Source organism: Aulonocara sp. 'chitande type north' Nkhata Bay, linkage group LG7, assembly GCF_057382095.1.
Source record: "Aulonocara sp. 'chitande type north' Nkhata Bay isolate Kocher_YH1m ecotype deep benthic linkage group LG7, A_spYH_male_GT1.1, whole genome shotgun sequence".
Lineage (NCBI taxonomy): Eukaryota > Metazoa > Chordata > Actinopteri > Cichliformes > Cichlidae > Aulonocara > Aulonocara sp. 'chitande type north' Nkhata Bay.
In genome coordinates this window covers 22,985,511-23,012,498 of record NC_141350.1, presented here as the reverse complement: position 1 = coordinate 23,012,498, position 26,988 = coordinate 22,985,511, and the positions used below count along the sequence as shown (strand labels likewise).

General features: G+C 39.1%; 1 protein-coding gene and 1 pseudogene across 2 annotated transcripts in view; one reads left to right on the top strand and one right to left on the bottom strand.

The window, feature by feature from the left end:
* insc (INSC spindle orientation adaptor protein) overlaps nt 1-17,510 on the top strand; it is a 55,820-nt gene extending 38,310 nt beyond the window's left edge. For both annotated transcript variants that reach the window (XM_086299472.1, XM_086299471.1), the window contains exons 7-13: nt 5,219-5,344; nt 11,300-11,471; nt 11,747-11,925; nt 12,242-12,308; nt 13,609-13,764; nt 14,653-14,729; nt 15,694-17,510. In XM_086299472.1, coding sequence (XP_086155598.1) covers nt 5,219-5,344; nt 11,300-11,471; nt 11,747-11,925; nt 12,242-12,308; nt 13,609-13,764; nt 14,653-14,729; nt 15,694-15,822 — 906 coding nt within the window. In that variant the 3' untranslated portion in view covers nt 15,823-17,510. The remainder of the gene's footprint in view (nt 1-5,218; nt 5,345-11,299; nt 11,472-11,746; nt 11,926-12,241; nt 12,309-13,608; nt 13,765-14,652; nt 14,730-15,693) is intronic.
* A 1,037-nt stretch (nt 17,511-18,547) lies between these two features.
* LOC147325134 (uncharacterized) lies at nt 18,548-19,467 on the bottom strand (annotated as a pseudogene).
* Between the last annotated feature and the right edge of the window lie 7,521 nt (nt 19,468-26,988).

Here is a 26,988-nt window from a genome sequence, read left to right as displayed (position 1 = left end):
GCTGTAGTTGTCTGACTGATTTTTTAGGTAGACCTGTAAAGATGCTGTTACAGTAATCAAGCCTACTAAAGATGAATGCATGGACTAGTTTTTCCAGGTCCTGTTGAGACATCAGATCTTTTATCCTTGATATATTCTTGAGGTGATAGTAAGCTGACTTTGTTATTGTCTTAATGTGTTTTTCTAAGTTTAGGTCTGCATCCATCACTACACCCAAATTTCTCGCCTGGTTTGTGGTTTTTAGATGTATAGATTGAAGTTCTCTGGTGACCTGTAATCGTTTTTCTTTGGCGCCAAAGACTATTACCTCAGTTTTGTTTTTGTTTAGCTGGAGAAAATTGTGGCACAACCAGTCATTGATTTCCTCAATGCATTTACCAAGAGCCTGTACAGGGCCTCGGTCTCCTGGTGACATTGTGATATATATTTGTGTGTCATCTGCATAGCTGTGATAGTTTATTTTGTTGTTGTTTATAATCTGTGCCAGTGGGAGCATGTAGATGTTAAACAGAAGGTGTCCCAAGATGGAACCTTGGGGAACTCCACATGTGATACTTGTCTGCTCAGATGTGAAGTTACCTATTGATACAAAGTATTTCCTGTTTTCTACGTATGTTTTGAACCAGTTTAGTACAGTTCCTGAAAGACCTGTCCAGTTCTCCAGTCGTTTGAGTAATATGTTGTGGTCAACTGTATCAAATGCTGCACTGAGATCCAGTAAAACTAGGACTGACATTTTTCCACTGTCTGTATTCAGACATATGTCATTAAACACTTTGGTCAGAGCGGTTTCAGTGCTGTGGTTCTGTCTAAAACCTGACTGGAAGGCATCGTAGCAATTATTCTGTTTTAAGAAGTAACTGAGCTGTTGAGAAACTGCTTTTTCAATGATCTTACTTAAAAACGGGAGATTTGAGATCGGCCTGTAGTTGTTCATTTGTGTCTTGTCAAGATTGTCCTTTTTCAGTATAGGTTTGATTACAGCAGTTTTTAGTGGTTCTGGAAACACACCTGATAATAAAGAAAAGTTGACGATCTGTAACAGGTCTGACTCTAAAGTCTTTGAGACCTTTTTGAAAAAACTTGTTGGCAGGACATCTAAACAGCAGGAGGAGGAGTTCAGTTGACCTAAGATGTCCTCCAGGTCTTTGCTGTTAATAGGTTGAAACTGTTTCATGGTGTTTAAACAGTTTTTTGGTGGACACAGTACATATCCTGGATCTGCTGTTGATGTACCAATTGCTTGTCTAATTTTTTGGATTTTTTCAGTGAAGAATTTGGCAAAGTCATTGCAGGCCATGGTCGAATGAAGTTCAGCTGCCACTGACACAGGAGGGTTTGTTAGCCTGTCAACTGTAGAAAATAAGACCCGAGCATTATGGCTGTTTTTAGTGATGATGTCAGAGAAGTAGGACCTCCTTGCATTCCTCAGTTGTAAATTATAATTGTGAAGTTTCTCTTTATAAATGTCATAATGAACCTGGAGGTTTGTAAGTTAGCCATTATAAATGTGGTGTTTCATGTCAGCTTTAATACTGAGCCATGTGCCACACCATAAATCAAATAGCAGCTGGAACGCTGGAGAGTGACTGTGTCATGATGTGCACGCGAATTTGCATCCTCAGTGTTTGCCTACTGTCATGATAGATCTCAATCTAAATTTGTCCATGTTGGCAGACTTGTCATATGTGTGTCCTTGCTCTGATAGCTGTAAACTGCAAGGCGTGTAGAGCATGAAATGGCAATAACTCAGGCCTGGTGAGAGCCAGTGTGTCATCAAAGCTCTGTGGGTAGAAAGGGGGCTTAGAAATACTGTAAATCCCATGAAGCTCTCTAATTTGACGTCCCTTTTAGGATCAGATGAAAGATACCTGCCAGTCTCCCTTCATTTTCATCTTTCTCATCCCTTAAAGCACAAAGTCTTTCTTTCTTTCTTTCTTTCTTTCTTTCTTTCTTCTTCTTCTTTTCTTTCTTTTTTTACAAACCCTGCTGAAAACTGCCTGTAGTTGCATGTTTGGTGTTTACAAGCGAAACAAGCCCAGAGAGCACGACTCAGGAAGTTATACGATGGAAACAGATTATACACCGTGTAGGGTTATACATGCAAACACGCAGATAAAGAAGCATTTTCCAGTGAGTAGTCAAGTTTCACTTGATGTTATTGCAACAAGAACCAAAATGCGTGAGTGTGAGAACAAATGTGTTCTGTGGGCTTAATTTAAGAGATGGGGATGAAGTCAGTGGAAGCAACAAGTGCAAGTTGTTTGTCAGAGAAAAGAAACAAGCCAACAAGTCTAATAATCTGTAAAAGAAAAGTCTGTGGGGATGAAATAATAGAAAGGTGCTTCCACCAGAGAGTGACGATTGTCTGAACAAATCTCTGTAGTCTGTTCCTCTGAGCCATTTCTATTTATTTACTTTTTTTTTTTTTTTTTTACAGTATATTAAGAAAGATCACAGAAGATCTATGAATCTTCATCCAGTTATGGTACTTTGCTTGAAACAAGACTAAGGCCTACAGTTTTGTGTCTTTTTGTTAGTAGGTGCTAGTATTAAAAAACTGAAGCAATATAGTTTTCAGTTTTATTAAACCTGCTGCCAACAATACACATATTACATTCAGTTAATTTAAGGTAGATTATATTTTGGGAAGATTATGCAGGATGGTGGCAGCACGGTGGCAAGGTGGTTAGCACTGTTGCCGCACAGCAAGAAGGTCCTGAGTTCAATTCCACCATCCTTTCTGTGTGGAGTTTGCATCTTCTCCCCGTGTTTGCGTGGGTTCTCTCCGGGTACTCCGGCTTCCTCCCACCGTCCAAAGACATGCAGCTTGTGGGGATAGGTTAATTGGATAATCCAAATTGCCACTAGGTGTGAATGTGCAAGTGAATGTGAGTGCGAATGGTTGTCTGTCCCTGTGTGTTAGCCCTGCGACAGACTGGCGACCTGTCCAGGGTGTACCCCGCCTCTCGCCCCATGAGAGCTGGGATAGGCTCCGGTGCCCCCCGCAACCCGGAAAAGGATAAGCGGAAGCGAATGGATGGATGCAGGAGATACAGTTTAAATGTATCTGAAGCTTAAACAAACGGTGCATTTATAACAGCTGATCTTGGTGTCAGCCAATGGCACACATCCTATGGGAAAATGTCATAAAGGGCACGATATTGATTTAGTTTAACTACAGTTGCTACTGTCTCTGTAAGTCGTTTTGCAACCCACCTGCACCCCAGCTCCTCCTTTCCAAGCTGCATCTGACTTCAACTGAGTTCAGTTTTATTAATATAGCAGCAAATCCAACACACAACAGTCACCTCAAGGTGCTTTATATTGTACATGATAATGTGTAAAAAACCCTTAATACTTAATAAAATGTATTTCTGATGCTGGCTGTGGCACTGCGAGTCTTGATATTGCTCTTCCATCCTAAGGCTTTGTGTGCAAATAGAAATGCAGGAAGTTCCTGGACCATACTGCCAAATATAAATGACTGCAGATTAAATCATATTTTTTGACTGCAATGGCCTTGAGTGAAATATGTGTATAAATACAAAATGTCACTGAAGACATAATTCGGTTGGTTAAATACTTCTGGACACTAAATATTTTAAAAAATAATAATAAAGCTAGCTTTAAATAATTTAAACCAAAGAACTAATGCTCGGTGCCACAGACTCGTTTTGAACATCAACTTTAAGTGAGATTTGCATCAGAGTGAAGTAACAGGATCAACAGGCTCTCCAGCGCCACCCAGGCATTTGGAATCAGCATGTAAGCCTCTCAGTGTTTTAGAGGGTTTACTGAAAACTGTCCATCAATGTTGGTAGTTCTTCCAGGTATGGTGGTCCGATACAGCGTAGGCAGCAAGCGGGGAAGTAGCGGTCAGGCTGGAGGGCAGGATGATTAACCACTCCAAGCCCTGGCAGCATGGCCTTAGCAGCATATGAGACATGCCAGCCCAGTATAATTGCCTTATTAGGATAATGGTGGTAGTTACAGGCTTCATCTTCCTCCAGGTAATTCTAGCTATCTGCACAGTGAATAGAATTCAATACCTGCAAGTGTTTTTTGTCAAAGGGGTGCTTTAAAGTGGACATGCAGCCAATACAGGAGGATCTGTTTTTGTTTGTTTACACCAAGCATACGCAACAGAAAATGCACAGTTATTATGGCTAGCAAATCATCTTTTTTCCCCCTTCTCAGTGTTTTCTATTCATGAAATATATATATTTTGGCTGTTTTAACCTGACATGATAGATTGTGTGAGCTATTTGATAGGTTCTGTGGTTGGCAGGCTCACTGAATGAAGCTGGCCAAGTCTATCGGTCATTCCGGGTCTCTTGGACTCTTTAAAACCAGTATGCTGCTATTGGCTTAAATGTGTAGGGATAGTTGGCTCTCATAACACAGTCTAGCAAGAAGTAATTTGATCCATTGTTTTGTACAGTAATGTGCGCTTCAAGGCAAGAGCTGACAATGATGCATCCTGAATAATTTGGCGTTGAGCAATCTAATGTCAGGCCTGTGAAAGTTGCAAGTTGGACTCTGAATGTTTTACCAATTTTTGTCCCACATTCACTAATGCTTTGAAAAATAGTAAAGTGTCCCACTGACAAATTTAGAAACTCAGGATAGACTTTAAGCAAAAAAAAGGACTGTTGTCTCACGGCAAGAAGGTCCTTGTTTTGAATCAACTGAATTAGGATTGTCTTGTTGAAATATAAAGTTTATACCAGCCGTCATGTGAACAGCTTCTGCATTTACACTTAGCAGAAATAAACCAAGTGATAATGATTAAGCCCTGTGTCAGACTGCCAACCTGTCCATGGTCTACCCTGCCTTTCGCCCTGAGACAGCTGGGATAGGCTTCAGCCCCCCCAAGCGGAAGAGAATGGATGGATGGATGATAATGATTAATAATCATAATGATCATCCAGTCTCACATGAGTCTAGATAAACAGTTTTTATTGTTTATATATTCTTGTTTTGCAACTTTCACAAAGCATTTGTGAAACATTGGTTTCGTAAATGTATTACATTTTTAAAGTTCTTTTTTACAATGACTTAGTAGCTTTAGCTTGTTCCCCTGATCAAGACTCACCGAACAGATGATGCTATTGTGGGACCTGAATGTGGCACTGAATAACATGAGTGCACATACAAGCGTGCACTTTTCTCCTTAGACTTAAATATTAAAATAACACGTTTTCTTTTCCTACAGGAAGGAGCTGTGGTAGCCCTGTTTAAGATCTGCAGACAGGACCGCTTCAGAGATCTCTACGCACACGCTTTAAGAACAGTGGCCTCCATCTGCTGTGTGGAGGAAGGCATTAACCAACTGGAAAAGGTAAAATTCTCCGCCTTACACACTCAGGTACACATGTATGTGTATAAGGGTGTGCAGCGATTTACAGATAAACTGTGAATAAGTAAAGGTGGCCCCAAAGGAAATTTGTCATTAGTTTGTGGTTAGAATGAACAAATCAAATAAAGTGGGGAAGAATAGCACATGTACCTCACATGCATGAGGCACTATTTCCAGACTTTCAAGTAATAAACAAAAATGGGTACACGCACGTATTTAAGATATAAGGGGAGTGAGAGATTACATCAGTCTGGAGTAAAAGTAAGTCAATAAAATAAATCCAGTAAAAACCGTGAGTAGCTCCAGTCCAGCCAGATGATGTTTGGCTGAAGTTGTAAGTCAGCAGTAAGATATGACTGCAAGGTTATATGTGTATGTATATATATATATATATATTAGGGGTGCAACGATATTCGTATCGATATTGAACCGTTCAATACAGTGCTTTCGGTTCGGTACGCATATGTATCGAACAATACAAAATTTTTAATTTATTTTATCAACTTTCCTTCTGACGATGCTGTCTGTGTTGAGCGCTCAGTGAATCTGCGTTCGACTACTCCGCCTAGGCTCGACAGTGCAGCCTAGGCGGAGTAGGCGAACGCAGATTCACTGAGCGCTCAACACAGACAGCATCGTCAGAAGGAAGAGCGCCGGGCAAGCTAGCGAGACAGAAGTTAAGCTCTCCTTACAACATGGACCTCCCGCACCCTCATTCAGATCTGGCTTTTGGAATTATTTTGGTTTTCATGTGACGTATGACCCTGAAGGTAAGCGAGTCATGCACTAAAGTAAAACAGTATGTTGGATGTGCCATGCAATGCTCAATTACATGGGTGGGAGCTAGTGTGTTAGCGCAGTTAGCTCGTTAACGTGTTGGCCGTCTAGCCCCATGCACGGAGCAATCGAGCAATCGGCGGTAGCTCGTTAACGGAGATTTGCCGTGTTGTGGCGTTAAGGTCATTTCAACGAGATTAACCTGAAAGCACTAGTGGGAACACAACGAATATGACTGCACATTTACGCCGACATCATCCTAGTGCAAAGACAAGTGGAAGCAGAAAAAAAACAAGCAAGCATGCTACTAACTTTAGCCAGTCATTTAGACAGCTGTTAGCACATGATTCTCCTTATGCTGCTGAGAATATAGCCCAGAAGAAGCGGATAGTATAGCTTTTATTTTGGAAAGAGACATTTCTCTGTAATAAACTCTCTTTTTCCAAAGATGAGTGATTCCTCAATCAGATACAGGGCTTGCAATATCGCTAGCCCGAAGTCCCGGGGCTAGCGATTTTTCCAGTCTGGCTACCAAAATCTATCTCTTCCCTGCCCGTCGGGCTATTGTAGAAAGGAAAAATATATGTCAATGCTTTTGCATTCTTTCAGAAATGTAGCTGGGTAATTATGTCATTGGCATCGGTGAGCCACTGTCAATATGTGACATATTGAAATCGCGTTTGAATTTGCGCTTGTTTTTTTGCTTTCACTTTGCAATGACAGCACTGATCTGTGAGTGATGATAATTTGTGCACCAATTCCTCTGACATCGTCTTATTAATTGTTAGCTTACTATGCAAACATGACAAGTGAAATCTCCCGCAGCTTAAACATGTGAGAGGTTGATCGCGCAGAGAATCGCTGAGCTTAAAAGCAGCAGGATATATATTTGACTACGATGACCTTCACAGACAGATATATATTTTAGTTCTGCTGAGCCAAATAAGACAGGTCAGGGTGAAGAAGTGACAGCCAAAGAAAAGCTTACCACAAAACGGAGAAGTTATGACAAATCAGACTATAAGGCAAAAAGAAAGTGCAGCTTTATGGTTTCATGGACAAAAGAATTTCTGTGGCTGCAATATGACGAGCTAAATAACCAGGGCTGCACATAAGTGGTCCGCAGGTGCGCATTCGCTGTCAAAATAAAAAACACGCACAAGGGTTAGGGTTAAATTTAAAAACTGTACTTTTGAGTTAAAATATATATTTATAATTTTAATAAATGACAAATTAAAAAGGCATGAACATTTTTTTTGTATCGAAAAAATATCGAACCGTGACACCAAAGTATCGAACCGAACCGAACCGTGAATTTTGTGTATCGTTGCACCCCTAATATATATATATATATATATGTGTGTGTGTGTGTGTGTGTGTGTGTGTGTGTGTATATATGTGTGTGTGTGTGTATATATATATATATATATATATATGTGTGTGTGTATGTGTATATGTATATATATATGTATATATGTATATCTATATGTATATATGTATATCTATATGTATATATATCTATGTATGTATAGTTTATTTTCACAGGTGAAAATGTAAACATATATATATATAGTTAATGCTTCATGCAAGACACATGAGGTGGTGTCATTGCTGATGGTGCTAGTGTTTAGCAGTAATTAAAATTACATTCCCTAAAAATGTTGCTCATTACTGCTGGGCCATGTGAGACTCACCTCAGGTAAAGAGTATAAACATACTGCTGCTGGTTTCTACATTTGGCTGCTCTCAGTTGCAAAATGAAATGTGGAAGCTGTCAGTCAGTTCCAAATTTAACAGCAACAGCATTGTGTCTCACAGTAAATAATTGATATTCATGTGGCAGCTTTTCATTCTTCACAAGTCCATTTCTGACTCCTGAACAACTGCCTGTATTTTTAGGGAGTAAACTTTCAACAACAGTAGCTGAGCTGCGCACTTTTCTTATTTACTTGATTAAATTTTCATGAATGAGCTCACTAGCTCCAGTTACCTCAGAGCCGAGGACCTACTATTAAACACTGCTGTGTAATTTAAAGCTGAGGAAATGTTATATTGCGTAGGTGAGGGGGGTGCGTAAGCAAGGTACATGTTTTGCTCTTCTGGAAAAATTATATAGCGAATACACCAAAATATAACTCATGAATGTGTGTGTGTGTGTGTGTGTGTGTGTGTGTGTGTGTGTGTGTGTGTGTGTGTGTGTGTGTGTGTGTGTGTGTGTGTGCGCGTGTGTGTGTGTAGGAAATAATGTGAGACAGGCAGAGGAAAGACTAACGATACATCCATCTTTGTTCGTCCTTGTTCATTCTCTATGGAGAATTCAACCAAAATAAACAACAGACGCACCTGTGTGGGACGAGCGTTTACAGAAAGACAAATATAACCTGATTGCAGTGAATAATGATGCCACAATGGTGTCTGTTCACATATAGAGCAGCTGGGACAGCATGAATCATCTGTGCATGAAAACTCTTTAATGGGAACCAAAGTCCGCCCCAGATTAGCAGCCTCTTCCAGGGGGAAAAGCTGTCAGGCAAGTCTACGCTACCAACCGCTCACTGGCGATTCGCTCAGGCTTGAGAAACACAACTGTCACCGTTGAAGGATCAAATAAAGGGGGCCCATAACGCATCTGCAGTGCTCACTGGTGGCTATACTTCTTAGTTTTATCCCCAACCGGATGATTATGTAATCATAACATTTCCAGGTGAATTCAGGAAAGGCAAGGTTGGTTATTGATTCAGAAAAGATATGCTCAATGAACAAAGAAAAGGAACAGCTTTGCATCGTGGGCAGAGAGCATGGGTCAGTGCGATATTTAACTGACTGAAAGTGAAGGTTTCAACCCACACTCGTAAAATTTCAAATAAGAGTTCAATAAGCAGTGGCCACACTCGAAAAATATTTTATGCCCAAAATGCTGACTTTAACTAACCTGATTACTGAAAATGTTCCATGTAATTCTTTTACATAGGCACATTCTAAAGCAGCGGTCCCCAACCCCCGGGCCTCGGACCGGTACCGGTCCGTGAGTCGTTTGGTACCAGGCCGCGAGAGTTGAGGCTCAGGTGTGAAATGTGTGGTTTTCAGGGTTTTTATCGGTTTTCAGCGTTATTTTGTTATCGTTTTTATCGTTAACTTGGTTTTCCTGGGTCTTTTCACGTGTGTTATGAATAAATCTTATTTTTTTCGGTACCGGTACTAGTTTTATTTTGTTGTATTTATCCGCGACACCTTAAAGGCCGGTCCGTGAAAATATTGTCGGGCATAAACCGGTCCGTGGCGCAAAAAAGGTTGGGGACCGCTGTTCTAAAGTGTTAAAGTCTTGGAATTTGGTAAAAGGAAATTTACTTGATTGGTATACATTAATTTATACCAAGCATATTTCCTTAGTGATACATTATTTCAATAAATAACACTTTTATTTCACTTGCATTTTACTTGAAAGTATTCCTTCATCTTTATTGATGGTAAAGAATCTTTTTTTTCAGTGTGTAGGGTTGTACCAGGAGATTTAGCACGAAGTTGGCTATTGCAGCACCAAGACCTTATGAAATTCTCTCGGTTCTACAGTATGTCCTTTCCGTGATCTCAGTCACAGCAGGGATCTACCACAGAAACACTTCAAACTGTGAGCAGGTGTCTTAAACTATTTCTTTTAATATTCCTAGTAAAGAAGGAAAGTTATTTGTCATTGATCCTGATGATAAATGAGACACATCCTCTGGTCTGATAGACGAGGAGCTGGGGATCATCCTATTTTAGCGAGGAGGAGGAGTTAGGGAAGAGGGGACAGGGGAGCAGTCGATGAACGGAGGTGTAGAGAGTAGATTGTTCCACGTCAGTAGGTCGCGCTGGCACAGTGCTGCTGACGTCCACAGAGACAAAAATAGGGAATTGCCCTGTGAAGCTTGGTGCGTTGATGCTCGTCAGCAGGTATGACTGACAGGTGTGGCTGGCTGAGTGCTCCACTCGAGATATCCGTCTGCAAACTTGTGTAAACTGTTTTCAGGAGTGACAGCGAGCAAATTTGTTTTATCATGAATGGCAACAAAAGCTATGATTGAAAAATGACTGCAAACTCTAAAGTAGCTGATGTTTAGAATACTGCAGTTTTCCCATGCATAAATTCAAGTATGATTAAAACGTTTAACTTGTAGTTCTGACTTTTTTCACAGTATCCTCTGACTTTCAACTCTTACAGATATGAAAAATTTGTTCAAAACTACTGCAGAGATTTGCGGAGTAGCCGCTAACATCAGTAGCAATGTTTGCATGAACTGATCAACACTGCCCCCAAGTGGATAGAAACCTGTCCTACCTCTTTATTTCCTCGTTCCTCTACAGTCTTACAGCCACGTACAAACAAATAAGCAAACACAAATTCATTGGAGCATACATTAAATCAATACATGACCTCATGCCCACAAGAAAAGTTTTGTTTATAGGGATGAGTACTTCCTTCTCTCCTATAACTCTGAGTTCCTCCCTTACTTCCTCACCGATGATGCACACACTCTGGGTCGATGCCAGTCAGATATACAAGTTTCGCAGCAGCACATTAACTCTAGTAGTTGGCCATTAAAAGGAAGTGGTGTTTTTAAAATATTGATGGCTTTATGGGGAGAGGTGCTGGCTTTAGTCAAGCTGATACCATGGAAACGTCACTGTCCGTCTGGACAGCCACTGCAAATGTGTTGTTAGTTGAAGCTCTTCAGCTTAGGAATCAGAAATGGGTTTTAAGAACCACATTGAGGATTCAACATGTTTGAGTTTTCCTCGCATCTGTGTTGTTTTGCCAGTGCCTGATCCTGAACCAAATTCTAATAAATAGAACCTTTAATGAAATGTTAGTAATGAATCCATATCCTTTACATTTTGTTAGTCTAAGCTGTTTACGATCAAGGTTAACGTGCTAACGTGTGAGACCAAAGATGACGCAGGCCACTGTATATCATGTGACGATAAACCATCAGTTAAAACCTCTTGTCTCACAGTGAAATAAAGTACATGTACATAGTTTCCCCATTCGCCGAGCAGCTATATTTCTGTTTGCGCGCAATTTTGGAATAAAAGAAATGAGACAAATGAGTGAGTATGAAAAGAATATGACCGCGTGTTTCCACTGCAGCAGTAAAACAGTCCCTGCTGTATGTCTAATAGGTGGACGGGATCCTGTGCCTGGCAGACATCTTGACTGATGACAGCAGCGTGGAGGCAGCCAGAGCTGAAGCGGCAGCTGTTGTAGCTCAGATCACTTCGCCTCACCACACATCCACTCAGCACCTCGCCAGCTTCCTGGAGAGCATGCACGACATTGTCACGGCGCTCATCAGTGAGTGGACGCAGTGGTGATGACCTCACCCTGACCACTGATTTATAGGAGGAAAAAGTTGTTTTGATTTCATAGAAAATTATGAGTACGTGATTGTTTTAGCACGAGGCTAAACTTTACTACCTTACTGAATTTCTTTTAAACCTCTATAAAACTCTAAACAAGAGAGGGGATCAGTCGTATATTTTGTGGTTTGCTTTACTTGCATTTTGGATGTTACGGTGTATTAATAATACCCCTGCAGTTTGGTACGTTACGTCTTTTTTTTCTCTCAGAGTTGTGTGAGACCGCATCCTGTGGGGAAGTGTTCCTCCTGGCGTCGGCTGCCTTGGCCAATATCACCTTCTTCGACAGCATGGCCTGTGAGATCCTCCTGCAGCTTAATGCCATCCACATCTTACTTCAGGCCTGCAAAGACCGCCAGAGAGTTGACACACCCTACTCCAAAGACCAGGTACATGTTTCCATGTATGCAATGTTTTTCTTACTCTAAGTGTCACATAATAATAATAATAATAATAATAATGGATTGGATTTATATAGCGCTTTTCAAGGCACCCAAAGCGCTTTACAATGCCACTATTCATTCACTCTCACATTCACACACATGTATGCAATGTTTTTCTTACCCTAAGTGTCACATAAAAGCAAACATACTATAATTACACTATTACTAACAATAATGCAAAAATCAACCTGTTTTTAAGCAGTGCTCTCAACTATAGTTCTTTGCCAGACCTTTAATCATTTTGTTTTTGTTTAAATCGTAGGTGGTGACAATCTTGGCAAACCTGTCTGTCTTAGAGCAATGCGCATCTGAAGTCCTGCAAGAACAAGGTAGTCTGTTTTCTAACTATAGCTTTTTATTCCTTTTTACCCATATTTGGGATTTTTTTCCCTGGCTACACTGCAGTTTAATCAAGGTAATACACTCACGGGCCTCTTCATTAGGTACACCTGTAAAATCTAATGCACTCTATTACAGCAGCTCTGAAATAAACTCTCCTTTAATGAAGCCTCTACATTTTCAGTTTTTGCTAATGTTTTCAAAAAGGTGATAATTTATACTGGTGGTTAGTGTTGTTGTACTGGACTGGAGCATTCTTACACATTTGTTTCGCCCACCTCTTGTCCCTAAGAGGGTTCAAATATTAGGAACTCCTTTAAACTTAATACTCCACTAAATCTCCAAAATGAATATAAAACTTTAAATTAAATTAATGGTAGTGGAAACTACCAAACTGCTGACTAGATGAAAGTAAAAGTGAGACGCTTCAGTGTAATTCTTTTTTATTCCTCAGGAGGGCAGCATCACTTTAATTTCTGTGAACTAGCTTAGAAGAGCTGAAAACATCAGACATTGAACATAAAAAAAAATATATTTTTAATAAAGAGGTATTATTTGTTAAATAGAGTTACATAGAGATAATATGTGTTTTGTATCATTTTGTAATCCTTTCATCATTCCCATTTGTATTTTTTCAAACTCTTTTCCTTTTTCTGTTTAACGTATTCCACTGGCTCTGTACTTCTTACACTATAAAAGAGTGAGATAGATAGATGTGTCTGAGTCACTGTCTCAGTCTCACACTATCGAAGGTTGGCAGTTTCAGTCTCTTTTTCTGCTCATTAAGGCCAGTTTGATTTTATTTTTCATACGAGCACCTCAATGAAAAAAAAATCTGATTGTTTTTGTAACAAAACATTTTTATCATATATTAAGCAGCTAAAAATGATTTAGATTTATTATCTCTCAATGTCACTTTATGAGTTTTGGCCTTTGAATTATAGCATTGCCCTTAGGGTGTTAGCCTTATAACTTATTTTTCAGAATAATTTTGAAATATTATTTAACAATAACTGGCTGAAGGGCTGACTGACTGCCTTCAGTAATTTTTTTCTTTATTATACTAACTGCACTTTTTCTATATCCTTTCTCACAGGCATGTGTAGAAAGTTTTGCTTCTTTCTTTTTCACTTGAAACCTTGACTCTTGTGTAACTTTTTGTCTGGAAACTCTCAAGTCTCTCTAAATGTGTTGTTTTGTTCCTGCTCTTATATTACATTTTACATTTTGCTGGTTCCTATGTGTTATTTTCCTGCCTGGCTAATCTGTGCTGAATATTATATATTCAAGGTATAGAAAGACTGCTACTGTTGCTGGGAGAAAAACCATCCTCTTCCAGTCCATCAGAGGGCGCTGCCTGTGAGCGTGTCCAGCAGAAAGCTGCCGTCACACTGGCCCGACTGAGCAGAGACCCTGATGTGGCCCAAACAGCTATCCAGCTTAAAGGTAGTGAGGCTTTGTGTCTTTTGGAACACTTAACAATTATCTTACTTATTAAATATCGCATTGTACAAAATGTACAAAAGAAGTAAATGAAATGCATTTTGTACAAGGTGATATGTGTATTTAATTAAAAAAATTGTTAAATGTTCCAAAAGACACACACGTCCAATCCACACATCTGGCATAAGTAAACTAATATATAAAACACACACACGCACACATAAGTGCTGTAAGTCTGTCGGTGGCCACTAGAGGGTCACAGACAGACAGTAGGAAAATGGAAAGTATTTTGTTTCCGTTTTATCAGTTTTGTAGCTTTTAAAAAAAAAAAGTCTGTTTTTTGTTTTTTTTTGTATATTTATGCAACCATCTTAATACAAACATATGCATTTATGCAATTCAATAAAATCTATTTTACATTGCGCCAATTCACAACAGTTGCCTCAGAGAGGTTTATTTTGCAACGTAAAGCCACTACCGTAATCAGATGATCAGCTGGTTTTGACTGACATAAGTAAAAATGATTTTGGCCACATAAAGATATTAGTTGGATATCAAATCCTCATAATCAATACTCTTTAAAAAAATGCCTGATAGACCAGAGGGAAATAATTTAAGAGTATTGGTTGTACATATGTTATTCTGCATAGCTGATTTTGCTGAATCCTTTAATCTGAATTTGAAAAAGTTACATGTTTCATAGTCTATATCAGAAGTGACAGAGCGACTGAATCTCTCTTCTTTTTTAAAGGGGTGGTATTCAATTTATTGATCACAGAATGCTAAAAAAGACTTTTACCCAGAAGTCTACAACACACAGCTACAGTTGCTCTGTTTGACATCAAAGAGTTGGACAAGCTGCTAACTGAAATGTTCCTCTGTTGTCTTTAGCTGTTCCTCGCCTTATTGAGCTGTGTCGCTCCCCTACTGAGAGAAATAACAGTGACTCTGTGCTGGTGGCTTGCCTGGTAGGTGTAAACCGTGTGTTTTTATTTGTGTGTGCACATACAAACCTTTACATATGTGTAAATTATTCTGTGTACTGAATACAAATACATCATTCAAACTCACAAACTGCCTATTTAAATTTGACTCCTAATATACTATACATTTTCAGCGGTAAAAGTAAGTGCAATACACCACAGGCCCACAATCAGTGCTCCTAATATTGTCCTATTTAATTACATTTAAAAGGCAATTTTTAAAAAGCGGAAAATATATCAACCTTATCCTCTCCAAGCCACGCTGAGAAAGCACCATTTCAGACGCTGCGTGTTTAAATATGTACATACCATGAATAATATCTCTGCTCATACATTATCATTCTGACCATAATTATTGAGAGCAGATCTTGGGGCTGATGAGGGGATTTGAAGCACATAATGGTCAGGAGCTTAATTGGGCTGCCTCGCTGCGCTGAGAAATGCCTTCTTCTTTACTGTAACCACACTCAGTCTATTCAAATTAATGCGATTCCATCTTATCCTTTTGGCCAAGGGTTAAGTAGCGCGTTTGTAGATGTTGAAGTTTTGCCTTCAAAAGACGCCGAGCTTTGACAGATCATTTGTAATTTTCAACATAAATGTTGGAGGCTCTCGTGGCTGAATGGATTAGAGGCATCACGTGTAAAACTTGTACGCTCTTCAAATAAAGCGAGACACTGGGAAAAACAAAAAACAGGGTGATTTTAAAGAACTTCTAGCCCAGTAAAGGTTATAGGATTGAATTTGGTATTTTCATTACAGTTTCTTGCTGAAACTGTAAGGATGCATAAGTTTCTTTTTGGTTGTCAAGCCATATTATTCATGTGCAGTTGCCTGTATGCATGATTGCATATTTACTGTATATGTGCAGCACAATGATGAGATATGATAACATGAATGTCTGTGTGGTACGTGTGTTTGCTAACACGCTTACTGTGCATGTCTTCAGGCTGCTTTGAGGAGGCTGGCAGCAGGCTGTCCAGACAGCATCGAGGCAGCTGACCACCAGCAGCTGATCAAACCACGTCTAGTTGACTCTTTCCTGCTGTGTTCCAACATGGAGGAGAGCTTTGTATGATCCCCTGCACACCAAATCACCGAGAGTGAAGAACTCTCATTGTCAGTACAAAACCGCGCGTGTTCTGAAGGAGTGTATCTGTTTCATGACTACAGCTTTGTTTGAGTCTAAATTTCTCGTTCAGTTAATAGGAAATAGCTGAATAGATGCAGAGGACATATAAATGTGTATAAATGTGTTGCATAGTGCAACTCAGTTTTCAGATTAAATGCAACAAACATGTATGTTGTTTTAGGAAAACGTGGGTCATTATTTCATGTTATTCTACAGAGAATTTCATTATTTCATTAATCATAACAGTAAGTATTTGTATAAGTAGATGAAACGTTTTGAAAAAAAAATGCAATGAAATGCTTTAAATTTGACCACTGTGCAATTTTTTTTACATTGTTTCTGAAGCGTTTTGACTCTATAAAAGGTTTCAGAGAAAACTGTCAATCTGAAATGTCTATCATTTAAGAACTGAGATTTAGTTTTGGTTTATTTTATCCTCATCTTCTTCAAATAATAAACTTTTTCAGTGAGCAACCATTTTTTAAAATAACTAAGTAAGTAAATTATTACCACTGTCGTGTATGTTTTTGTTTGCTTTTGTTACAGTCATGTGAAAAAGAAAGTTTTTCTAAGTAAACTAAGCAGCCCTGTAATTTAATAGCTTAGTTTAATAGGAAACAACTCTAGCAGCAATAACTTAAAGGATGACTGAAATATGAGCTTATCGGTCTGTCAAATCATTGTGGAGGAGTTTTGGTCTATAGGCATTTGTTTATACACAGCTTGCTTAAGGTCCCTCCCACAGTATTTAATCAGAATCAGAATCAGAATACTTTATTCATCCCGAGGGAAATTAGGGGTTACAGCAGGCAGCACGCTAATGGCGCATGCGCACTCACAAAGGAACCTTCTGACCAACTTTACACAAACATCACATTGGGCAGACATGTCAGAAGGTAGGCTGATAGGAAAAAAACAACAAAAATACACTACATGAGGTAAGAGGAGGAGAAAAAAAACTCCACTCAGACTGAGCTCCTAGTGGGAGAACAGTTCGATAAAAGAAAAAACACCTCAGCACAAAAGCACATGACTATCAATACAGCATAGAAACACGAGACAAGCAACAGGGCGGGTAAAGGGTAAGAGAGAGCCGGCGTAGACAGCGCATCCGGTCCTGCAGCATCTGTGCTGGTCCAGTTGACTAATTTGGGTCGAGGTCTGGACTTTGGGTCACTGCAAGGCCTTGAGCCATTCCTTTTTGAGCCATCCTGTTGCTGATTTGTTGCAGCGCTTGGCATCATTGTCCTGTTACATGAGCCAATCTTGACCAAGCTGGAGCTGTCAGACAGAGGAGTTTTTGATCAACTCAGTGAATACAAGGTCATTGTTAATTGAGGATTATGGTGATAATTACACATGTAACTAACAGAGAGAAAAAAAAAGTCCATTAATTAATTAAGAAACGGGTTAACCGCTAACAGTCATGGTTAATTTATCTTTCAAAGCTCCCAGACAGGCAATGTAAAGGAACCCAATTCTCCTATCTTCATTGTGTCTTAGTTAAAAGATGCCAAAAAGATGCTTTAGCCAGTGCCTTAGTGAAGGTCATTTTGGTATTTTTGAATGCTGTCGCTTATTGAATGCTGTAAAATCTTCTGTTTTGTTACAAAGAAATAAATTGTCTTTGGTCAGTGCCTGTTATGTGCTATGACAGTACATGGTAGCACAAGAGTGTATACCACACAGAAAGAGAGAAATGTTTTAACCCAGTAGTTCAGAACAGCAGAATAAGTTGTGAAGCACCACAGTCTGTCTTTTCATCACATTTTACTGAGGTCAAGAGCAAGATGTTGTGAATTTTAGGGCTGTTAAGAGTGCTCTGTATTTATAATATCTATCATTATAGAAAATGAAATCACTAAACAATAAATACAAACAAATGTCTGGTTAATAGCCTATTATTGAAGACACGGTTTACTGTGTATTTAAATCATAAAGCAGGTTTAATAAATATATTTATAACAATAATAAAAGCTTTTCTAAAGAACCTACAGACAAATGTCACCCCTGGATTTAAGGTGTTTATCCAGTGTATTATATTCCAAGGTGTTTTCATTCAAAAGTCTGTAAGCACTAACGCCGCCTGCTCAGCAACAAACTGCAGCTCAACACAACAGATAGCTCGCAAACTTTGTGGACTATTTTGCAAACCAGATATTTCCCCTGTAGTTGGTAGAGAGCAAATGCGGATCTGAAAGAAGGTAAATATTAGACTTTTACGCACCAGACCACACAAACGTACCTGAAAGAAATCTATCACACTGCTTGGGAAAGTAAGTAACTGCTAACAATGTAGCCAATTAATTAAAAGGGGCATGTCAGTACTATTTTACTACAGTACTGCCTATTGTTGCTAAATAGGCAAAAAACAAAACACCAGATATGTGAAAAGCTTTTGAATGAGGCTCACAGGGAAACACCAAAGTGACGAGACTAAGAGATGGTGGATCGAAAAGATTTACCTATTGGTCCTCGGTGCACCACCGAGTTCTCTGAGAGAGAGTCTAAGGAGCTTGGAAAGAAAAGCGTCTGGACTTCTTTAAATTGCTTGAAGACGTTTCACCTCTCATCCGAGAAGCTTCTTCAGTTCTAGGGTCAAATGGTGGAGAGTCCCAGATTTAAGCCCTGTCCACCGAGAGGGACAATGGACCCCCTAATGATCCTCTACCTAATCACATGAGCCAAGGAGTGAAAATGGGTGTGGGTCACAATCAGCCAAGGTTTCAGGTGAGCTCATTGTGAAACCTGGCCCCATCCTCTCATGTGATTTCCTGAGGTCAGATGGCCCAGGATGTGAGTGGGCGTCTGGGAAGGGATCTCAAAACTGGATTATAGATGGCAGACAGTTGGTGTCGTAAACCACCGCCTCTGTTCAAAGATGGTCGCTCACAGTGGACATAGATGGCTTCTTTCACTCCTCTTTCAAACCATCTGTCCTCTCTGTCCAAAATGTGAACATTGGCATCCTCGAAAGAGTGACCTTTATCCTTAAGATGCAGATGGACAGCTGAGTCTTGTCCTATGGAGGTGGCTCTTCTATGTTGTGCCATGCATTTCTCAAGTGGCTGTTTGGTCTCTCCAATGTAGAGGTCTGAGCATTCCTCGCTGCACTGTACAGCATACACCACATTGTTAATTTTGTGTTTAGGAGTTTTGTCTTTGGGATGAACCAGTTTCTGTCTGAGCGTGTTGCTGGGTCTGAAATACACCGGGATGTCGTGCTTGGAGAAAACTCTCCTGAGTTTTTCTGATACACTGGCTACATAAGGGATGACAATGTTGTTGTGTCTGTCCTTCTTATCCTCCCTCGCTGGTGTCTGGTCTTCTTTTCTGTGCATCTTTGCTGACTCGATGAAAGCCCAATTAGGATAACCGCATGTCTTAAGCGCTTCCTTTACATGTGTGTGTTCCTTCTTTTTCCCTTCAGGCTTAGAGGGAACATGTTCTGCCTGGTGGTGTAGGGTCCTGATCACTCAGGTGTCATCTACATATCTGTACCAGTGGCTGGGTACTCTCCCTTTAAAAGAGCCAGGAGCCTTTCTTTCCACTTCTTCCATGTAAAGGTTGGCTACAATAGGTGACAGCCATGTTTTTGCCTGTAGAAACCTTTGTTGTATTTGAAATATGTGGTGGTGAGGCAGACCTCTAACAGTGTGTGATGCTGTCTCTCTTTGAGAGAGAATTTTTCCCAAGTTGGAAAAACTTGTCATCAAAAGTTTGAGAATTCATTCATTTACAATAGCATTAAAAAGGACCTAACACCTGCCTATTATTGAAGAGTTAAACATTAAATTTTCACTAATGATTGGGAAATACACCAAGTAATAGGAAAAAAGATGTCTGAGTGTCGATCTGCAAAATGTGTCCTTTGTATTGCCATCCCTTTGATAAAAAAAACACTCAGCTTTTTTCATAAGCCTTCCTCTCCTTGGAGAGACAATTGAGGGTCTTCTTGCTTTCACTGTAGCTTCTTTTTCACCTAAGGGCACTAATGCTGAGCCTGGACTTGTAACACTCCAACTCAGCACTGAGACAATTGAGTTGCTTTGTGTGTGCGCATGTGTGTTGTCCAGCATACACGTGGGACTGTGTTCACAGGCTTTTGTGATAGAATATGCTCCTGCCTCGCTTTGTTGAAACCTGATGAAATATGTATGAATAAAGAGGAGGACTAAGCAGACAGCCTAAAAAACACAGGTTCTTTTGATATTGTTTTGGTTTGACCATGATCATGAGACCAAGTATTGTAGCTTGTAGAGTTTTTCTCAGTTTCTTAGCTCTTGAACTTTCACTTTCCTCCCTCTACATCATCTTCAGTAGTCTGTGTATGTTGTTGCCATTCTTTTGTTTTCTTTCAGTAGCAATTTGAACATTTTTAAGGGGGTAATTAACAAATAAAAAAATCAGCAAACCATCCATCTCTATTTTCATCAAAAATGGGAATGGAAATATTTGTACCCCCACTTGTACTATGCTAAACACTTTTCCAAACTATAGCTATATATACACCTGGCATTTGGGGAAGGAAAAGGATCAGAGGACTTCTAATGCAAGAAGACACTTCTCTCTGGCTCCCGTGAGACCTGAATATTTTATGTGTCACATCTTTTGCTTGGAAAACTTTTTCTCTGTCTTCCTCTTTTTATTTCAGCAAACAATGATTGAAATTTCTCCTTCTTTAAAAAAATGCTTTCAGAAGTTGATAGAACTTCACTTCTCCAAAACTCACAAATTAGGAAGAAATAATGTGTCCAAACTTTGTAGATAATTTCTTTTGGTCAAGGGATTAAAATGATGCAAGTCTGCATATTTTCAAGATGCATATAAAGAAATGTGAAATCTTGTTTCTGTTGTTAGACAAACTGTATCTTAGGCTATCTAAGACCCAAGGTCTCCATCTATAACATGAAATGCCATGTGTTTTTTTTAAATAATTGTAAGATTACTATAGCAGTAGGTGCTTTTTAATAAGGCTTTGGAAATAATAAAATTGACAGCACAAGAGCAGCAACTACACTGCATCTCTATTTCCCAACAAACATGCTTGGCTCAGTTTACCTGTAAAGCAAAAGATCAGTGGTTCAGTCCTGGGCAGAGACAAAAATCCCTTTAGGGTTGCTTTAGGAAGGGCAACTGGTGTAAAAACTAAAATGAGTTTTTAGTGCAACCTGCATCTTAGGACACATCGTAGGAATAAGAGAGCAGCTGAAAGTAACTCTAGAAGTGTACTTTTAGCAGCTTTATTAGGGCGTGTTATTTGCATACTGTTCTGCTGCATCAATGAAAGAAAAAATGTATTTAGCTTTCAACAGATCGACCTGTAGTGTTTCTAATTGTGGTCACATTTGCTGTCTGGTTTACACAGGCTTCCTTTTCCCAAATGTTTTACTAAGTGTCTCAATAAAATGTTGTGGACATTAAGTTGTTGCTGTTGACAGCACAGATACTGTATTCACCTTTTTTTTTTTTTAAACTCAAGAGACGTAATTTCACATCACTTGCAATTTTCCAGCAGCAACAGACTTTTAGCTTTAGTTCTACATTCTTTCCATGACTCTTCCAGAGTAAAACAAGCTGCCGTTGAGAGACTTGTACTTTCAGACTAGTTTTACACCATTCCTTTGGTTGAATGAGCTCATTAGAAAAACCTAAATCAGCAAAAACCATTAGTATCTGTTTATTTATCTCAGTCAATGCACTGCTAACATTTCTGCAACGATACACGCACGCACACAGAGACACACACGATCCCACATTAGTATCATCTTGCAGCACATATAGACCTCAGAGTATAACGACTAATTATGACTTAAGTGCCATCACTGTTGGACAGCCAATTAAAGAGTAATATTCCTGTTTACTGATAACTCCCCAGTTGGCCTCTTTTGAGGACCCAGTGGGATTTTAATTGCTAAAATACAACCACAACGCTGAGAGTAATTAATATCTGCACTTGTGGTTGCAACTTTTGGCCAAAGGCAGTGGAGGGTAAAAGCTTAATGCCATAAAAATGTCCAAGAATGTGTGCAGTGCAGAAGCTCCCTTTCATAATTTTCTTCTGTGTCTTGAAACTGCAGAATGAATGCAAGAATAAATGTTATGCAATGAAAACAAATCACGCGTGGGCAAATGGCATTTTCTTCTCTTTCTTTTTGTTATAAGTACTTTGTCAGAAGGTAATTCACCACTAAAAACATTTTGTATGTCAGCGTCTGTTTTTGTTGGTTTTGTGATTATGAATTTAAGAGTTTTACATGAGCAAACACTTGGATCTGCACGTTACTGGTTTCACAGTAATCCATTAATCAGTCTTTACAGTGATGAATCGTGGTTGCTTTATTTAGGGGTACTTTGGGAGGCAGAGTCCCATCAGAAAAAATGTCTTTAAATAAAATCTGAGTGATCCCTAATATACATTTTAATTCAGTCCAGTTCAATTACATTTAATTTATGTAGCATCAAATCACAACAAATCTTACCTTAAGGTGCCTTAGTATGCATGGTAAAAACCCTACAATAACATAGAGAAAAGCCCAACAGAAGATCCCCTATGGGCAAGCAATTGGTGACAGTAGTAAAGAAAAACTCCCTTTTAACAGGAATAAACCTCCAGCAGAACCAGTCTCTAGGAGGGACAGCCATCTACCACAACTGTTTGGGGGTGAGGGGACATACACCAGGATTTGCGATCCTAAACATAGGGGCACCACTACATGTATGTAAAGGAAGTCTGTCTGAGGCACAAATGACAGTTGTGTCAAATTCTGAACTTTTCATAATAGTTTAAATAGAATCTAAAGAAGAAAAGACTAAAAGCCTTTAGACTTCAAACCTGTTGCAAAAAAAATATGAAATTACAACTTTTTTGGATGCAAATGTGTCGTTGAATGTATATATACACCTAAAGTGTTTAAATTTTGTGAAAAATTTGACACAAAAAATGCACAACAAAAAAATTGAAGTAAACATTAAGAGTTGATGAGCTGCGTCTGATGTTTCTAAACAAAACAAACAAAAAAAAGCTATAAATTGACTCGTGAACAAGACCCTGAGATACTTGAACTCAAGTTTAAGTATCCCCCACAGTTCCAACCCAGAGTGGGCACTGACCACCCAAGCAGAAGCCTTCTGCCACTTGGCTACACCTAGGAAATTATGAACAGAATTGCTTCAGTTGAGTTACTCAAAAGCTTCAGTTGAGTTTTAGAAAAAAATTCCATCCCATGTAAAACACATTGTAGTTTTTCCCTATTTTTTTGCCGCTTAATAGGACAAAGAGAACTTTCCACTCGCCGACCACTTTTGATGTAGTATTTTTTAGTGAAAGAAACTTTCCATTGCACCATTCAAAATTCAGCTAAATGAAAAAAAAGAGGCTTCTTAGGTGCAATAGCAAGGATCAAAGAACATGAGGCAGCATGTACTGTCAAGCAAACTTTTTTTTCACCGGCCTTCAAGGTGAAACAAAACCCTTTTTTTCTTTTGTGTTCTACAAAATGATTGGTGGATCACTGTGTTTTTGTTCAGTTGTTGCCTGAGTGTGCCTTAATTTGTGCGTGCCAGGTGGGACAGCAGGAGGTCCCTGTGTGGGTCGTAACTGACTCTCAAATAAATACACCAAGCCAAGGCTCAAAAAGCTCCTTTTTTTTCTTAAGACCTGTGGCCTTGATAAAATGCTCAGCATATTCAGTGCTGTAATTTATTTTCCACAGTAAAAGTAAAAGATAGACAAAAGTTAATTTTCATCAGAAGAAAATTAACATTTTGAATCTTTTTCTTTCACCAAAATCACTGGATGGAGACCAGCATGCTTCTGGAAAAAGGAATGAATTAATGAAATGTGGTGATTAAAATTTGAGCAGCTACAGTCTAGTTTCAAAGGGTGTTTTTATTATGTCTGTATTTATGCATTTGAGTGAATCTGTGTGTGTGTGTGTGTGTGTGTGTGTGTGTGTGTGTGTGTGTGTGTGTGTGTGTGTGTGTGTGTGTGTGTGTGTGTGTGAGAGAGAGAGAGAGAGAGAGGAAGAGAGAGAATGAAAGAAAGACAGCACTGGTCTTCAGGGACTGGAGAAACTCCGGCAGCGAGAAACTGCCTTGAACATCGTGTGTGCAAACACATAATGTATAAGCAAACATGTTTGTACCTCCAAACTCAAGAGGACCCTCATTGAAACTATTAATTTTATTAAATTCATGTATACACACACACACACACACACACACACGCACACACACGCACGCACGCACACACACACACACACACACACACACACACACATATACACATACATCAGTGAGCAATTCTTATTGCAAGCACCTGAGAAATAGAGCTAATGTTAACTGCTGACAGCAAAGTGCAAGTTGACTCAGTTGTTTAAATTGCAGTTTTACAAACTACTATGGTGTAACATTTTCTCATAAAGCTGGTTCTGTGTTGGTCTCAGACTATGTGTCATGTTAGGTGTGTGACAGGCAGAGAGAGGGCCCAAAATGCAGGACTTGGCAGACTGACTTAATGGACAACTGCTTTATTGTAGGTTGAAGGTTGACAGAACAAAATAAAGAGCAGAACTAAGCTGGAGAAAGCAACTGAAATGCAAATACAGACTAAGGAGCACATATAACATAAGGAAGGAGACGTGACAACTTGACAGGGGGACAAGGAACTGACACAACCTGAACCGAGGACTTAAATAGGCATGAGGTGTATTGCGACACAGAATTGAATTCAGAACTGAATTCTCTGCACACAGAGGAAAACTTGTTTTGTTTTTTGCTTTTTTTTTTTTGTCATTTGAAAGAAAAAAAATAAAGTCGATATAAGTCTTTTCTTTCTCATGGCAGTATGTTTAAGTTAAAAAGAATATAGAGCTATTCACTGGAGGAACATAAAACTTAGCTATATTTTCATACTTACAAGTATGTGAGCGGTGAAACACATTTGCCATAAAGTTGAGAAAAAGTCCATTTTTAGTTTTACTCTGACTGAAATGACTAATTAGCAGTGTACCATCTCTCTGGAGACAATGTGCCTTTGGTTTGCAAGAGAGACACAAACACAGATTGATTCCAATCAAAAGTTCATCAGTCCCAAGCAGATATAAGAAGTGAAATAACTTTTGAGATAAACATTTGTACATATGTACACCATGGTCTTTTAATTCATATTTAAACAAAGGTATAGTTCAGAAAATTCAGACTCAAGTTTGGCTTACATACTGGAAGCCTTGTTCCTCCTGACCCCATGAATCTCTGTACAGGCAGCATGGACTGGACAGCAAACACTGTTACAGCAATGTTTGCTGTCCAGTACACTGTTATTGTGAAGCAGCCAGTGACGTCAGAGTACAGCAGTGCTGTTGTTGCACTGTATGTGAAAATAACACTCAACTCACTAACTGCCCGTTTCCATGACTTGAGTAGTCCTCTCTCTGATAGTATGCTCTTCTAAGTTTCTAGTGACTTAGTCAGTGTAAAGTCATAACTGCATTTTTGCTCATCAGACTCCTTCTTAGATCAACATGGGTGTGAAATATGCTTTGTTCACGATTACAGTATGATTTTCAAGAGTGATTGAAAGTTTGTTTCAAACTGTTTCCTAATCAGACTTCGAGGCATTTACTGTAATTCTGGAGGAAGCATGGAACAGAAACCCTTATTTTGTTATTATTTCTTAAGTTACAAAGTACCCTGATTAAATGTGCTGCTTTCCACCCCCATTGGTGCTGTTCAAACACTTTTGAGGCTGAATAAAACTGCTGAGTGCATTTTCTATCCCCCAAAACACTTACAAGTCTGAGTCCTTTTTTCCATGTATGTTTACTGGTTCTTGCCACACACTTGAAATTAAATCTTTAATGACAAAAAAAACCCCATCAGAGACCCGCCTTTCAAAACTGTAGCATGATAAGGGGTCATATCTGTGAGAAAACCTATCCTTAATCCTGAGAAGCAGCCTAAATATATACTTTATCACTTTATGTCTTAACTCTCAAACTTTACAAAGTATTTCATTTACACACTGCATAGACAATCAAATACAGTAGCTGCATGTTCCTGTGGTTATACGCACACACATGAAACATACTTTGATTATTGATTTTGTTTTTCATTCTGTCTTTAAAAAAACACAGAAACCTGATGTCACCCTTACAGTTTTTAATACACTCAGCTGTGCTTCAGCAAATGATTACTACACCCACTTACATTCATTGGCTGGAACCCTAAAGCTAACTGACCTAGAATCCATGATCTATGTTCCCTAAAACTGAATGTAGTTGAATCTCAGCAATGTCTCCCTGCAAACAGACTAATGCCCCCACAACATTAGAAATACATATAAGTACATGAACAAATATAAGTACATGCGTTCCTCTCTTTGGTCCTGTGAGCTCCATTCAGCATTTACAAGCCACCACAGCACGCTCTCTCCACTTAGGTCTTCCATTCCACCCAAACCCACACACCCCGATACACACACCCCCACACAGGAGATCCTTCTGTCCTCTTTCTATCCAACACCTCTGAGAATTTGTGGAGAGATTGTTTCTCCTACAGACGACCAGGCAACAGAACTGTATTTGTTTTTACTGTATCGCTGCCCATAACTGCAGACAGTAGCAAACCGCCAGGCCACGTTTGTGTAACTGTCTGTGTCCACAGTTATGACGGAGCATATCATGTAACAGCCTCAGAATCCATCGCCTTTAGTTTTTATATGTCTAACAAGGCAGAGTTTGTTTGACACAGTTTTAGCTTGGCAGCAGGCGCTCTTCTTCTCTTGGGTATTTATATTTTCAAGAGCAAGATTTATTTATTTTTTTAACTTCCATAAAAACTCTGGTAGCTATGCTAACAAAGTTTATATAAATAAATAAGCTACCATAGCTTTTTTGATTTACTTTATTTAGATTTTGGTACTCATTTGAATTGCTTTTTGATGTGCTTTAAATCAACGTTTTCCAATTAAAAACACAATTAGATGACAGCGTGCCAAGTTAGACAGTTGCCAGCTGATTCCCGAAACTTTTCCACAAACAGAAAAGTAAACTTTGCCTTATCTACTGTAACATCCTGTCCCCTAAAATGACTTATCTGGTTAAAAATTAA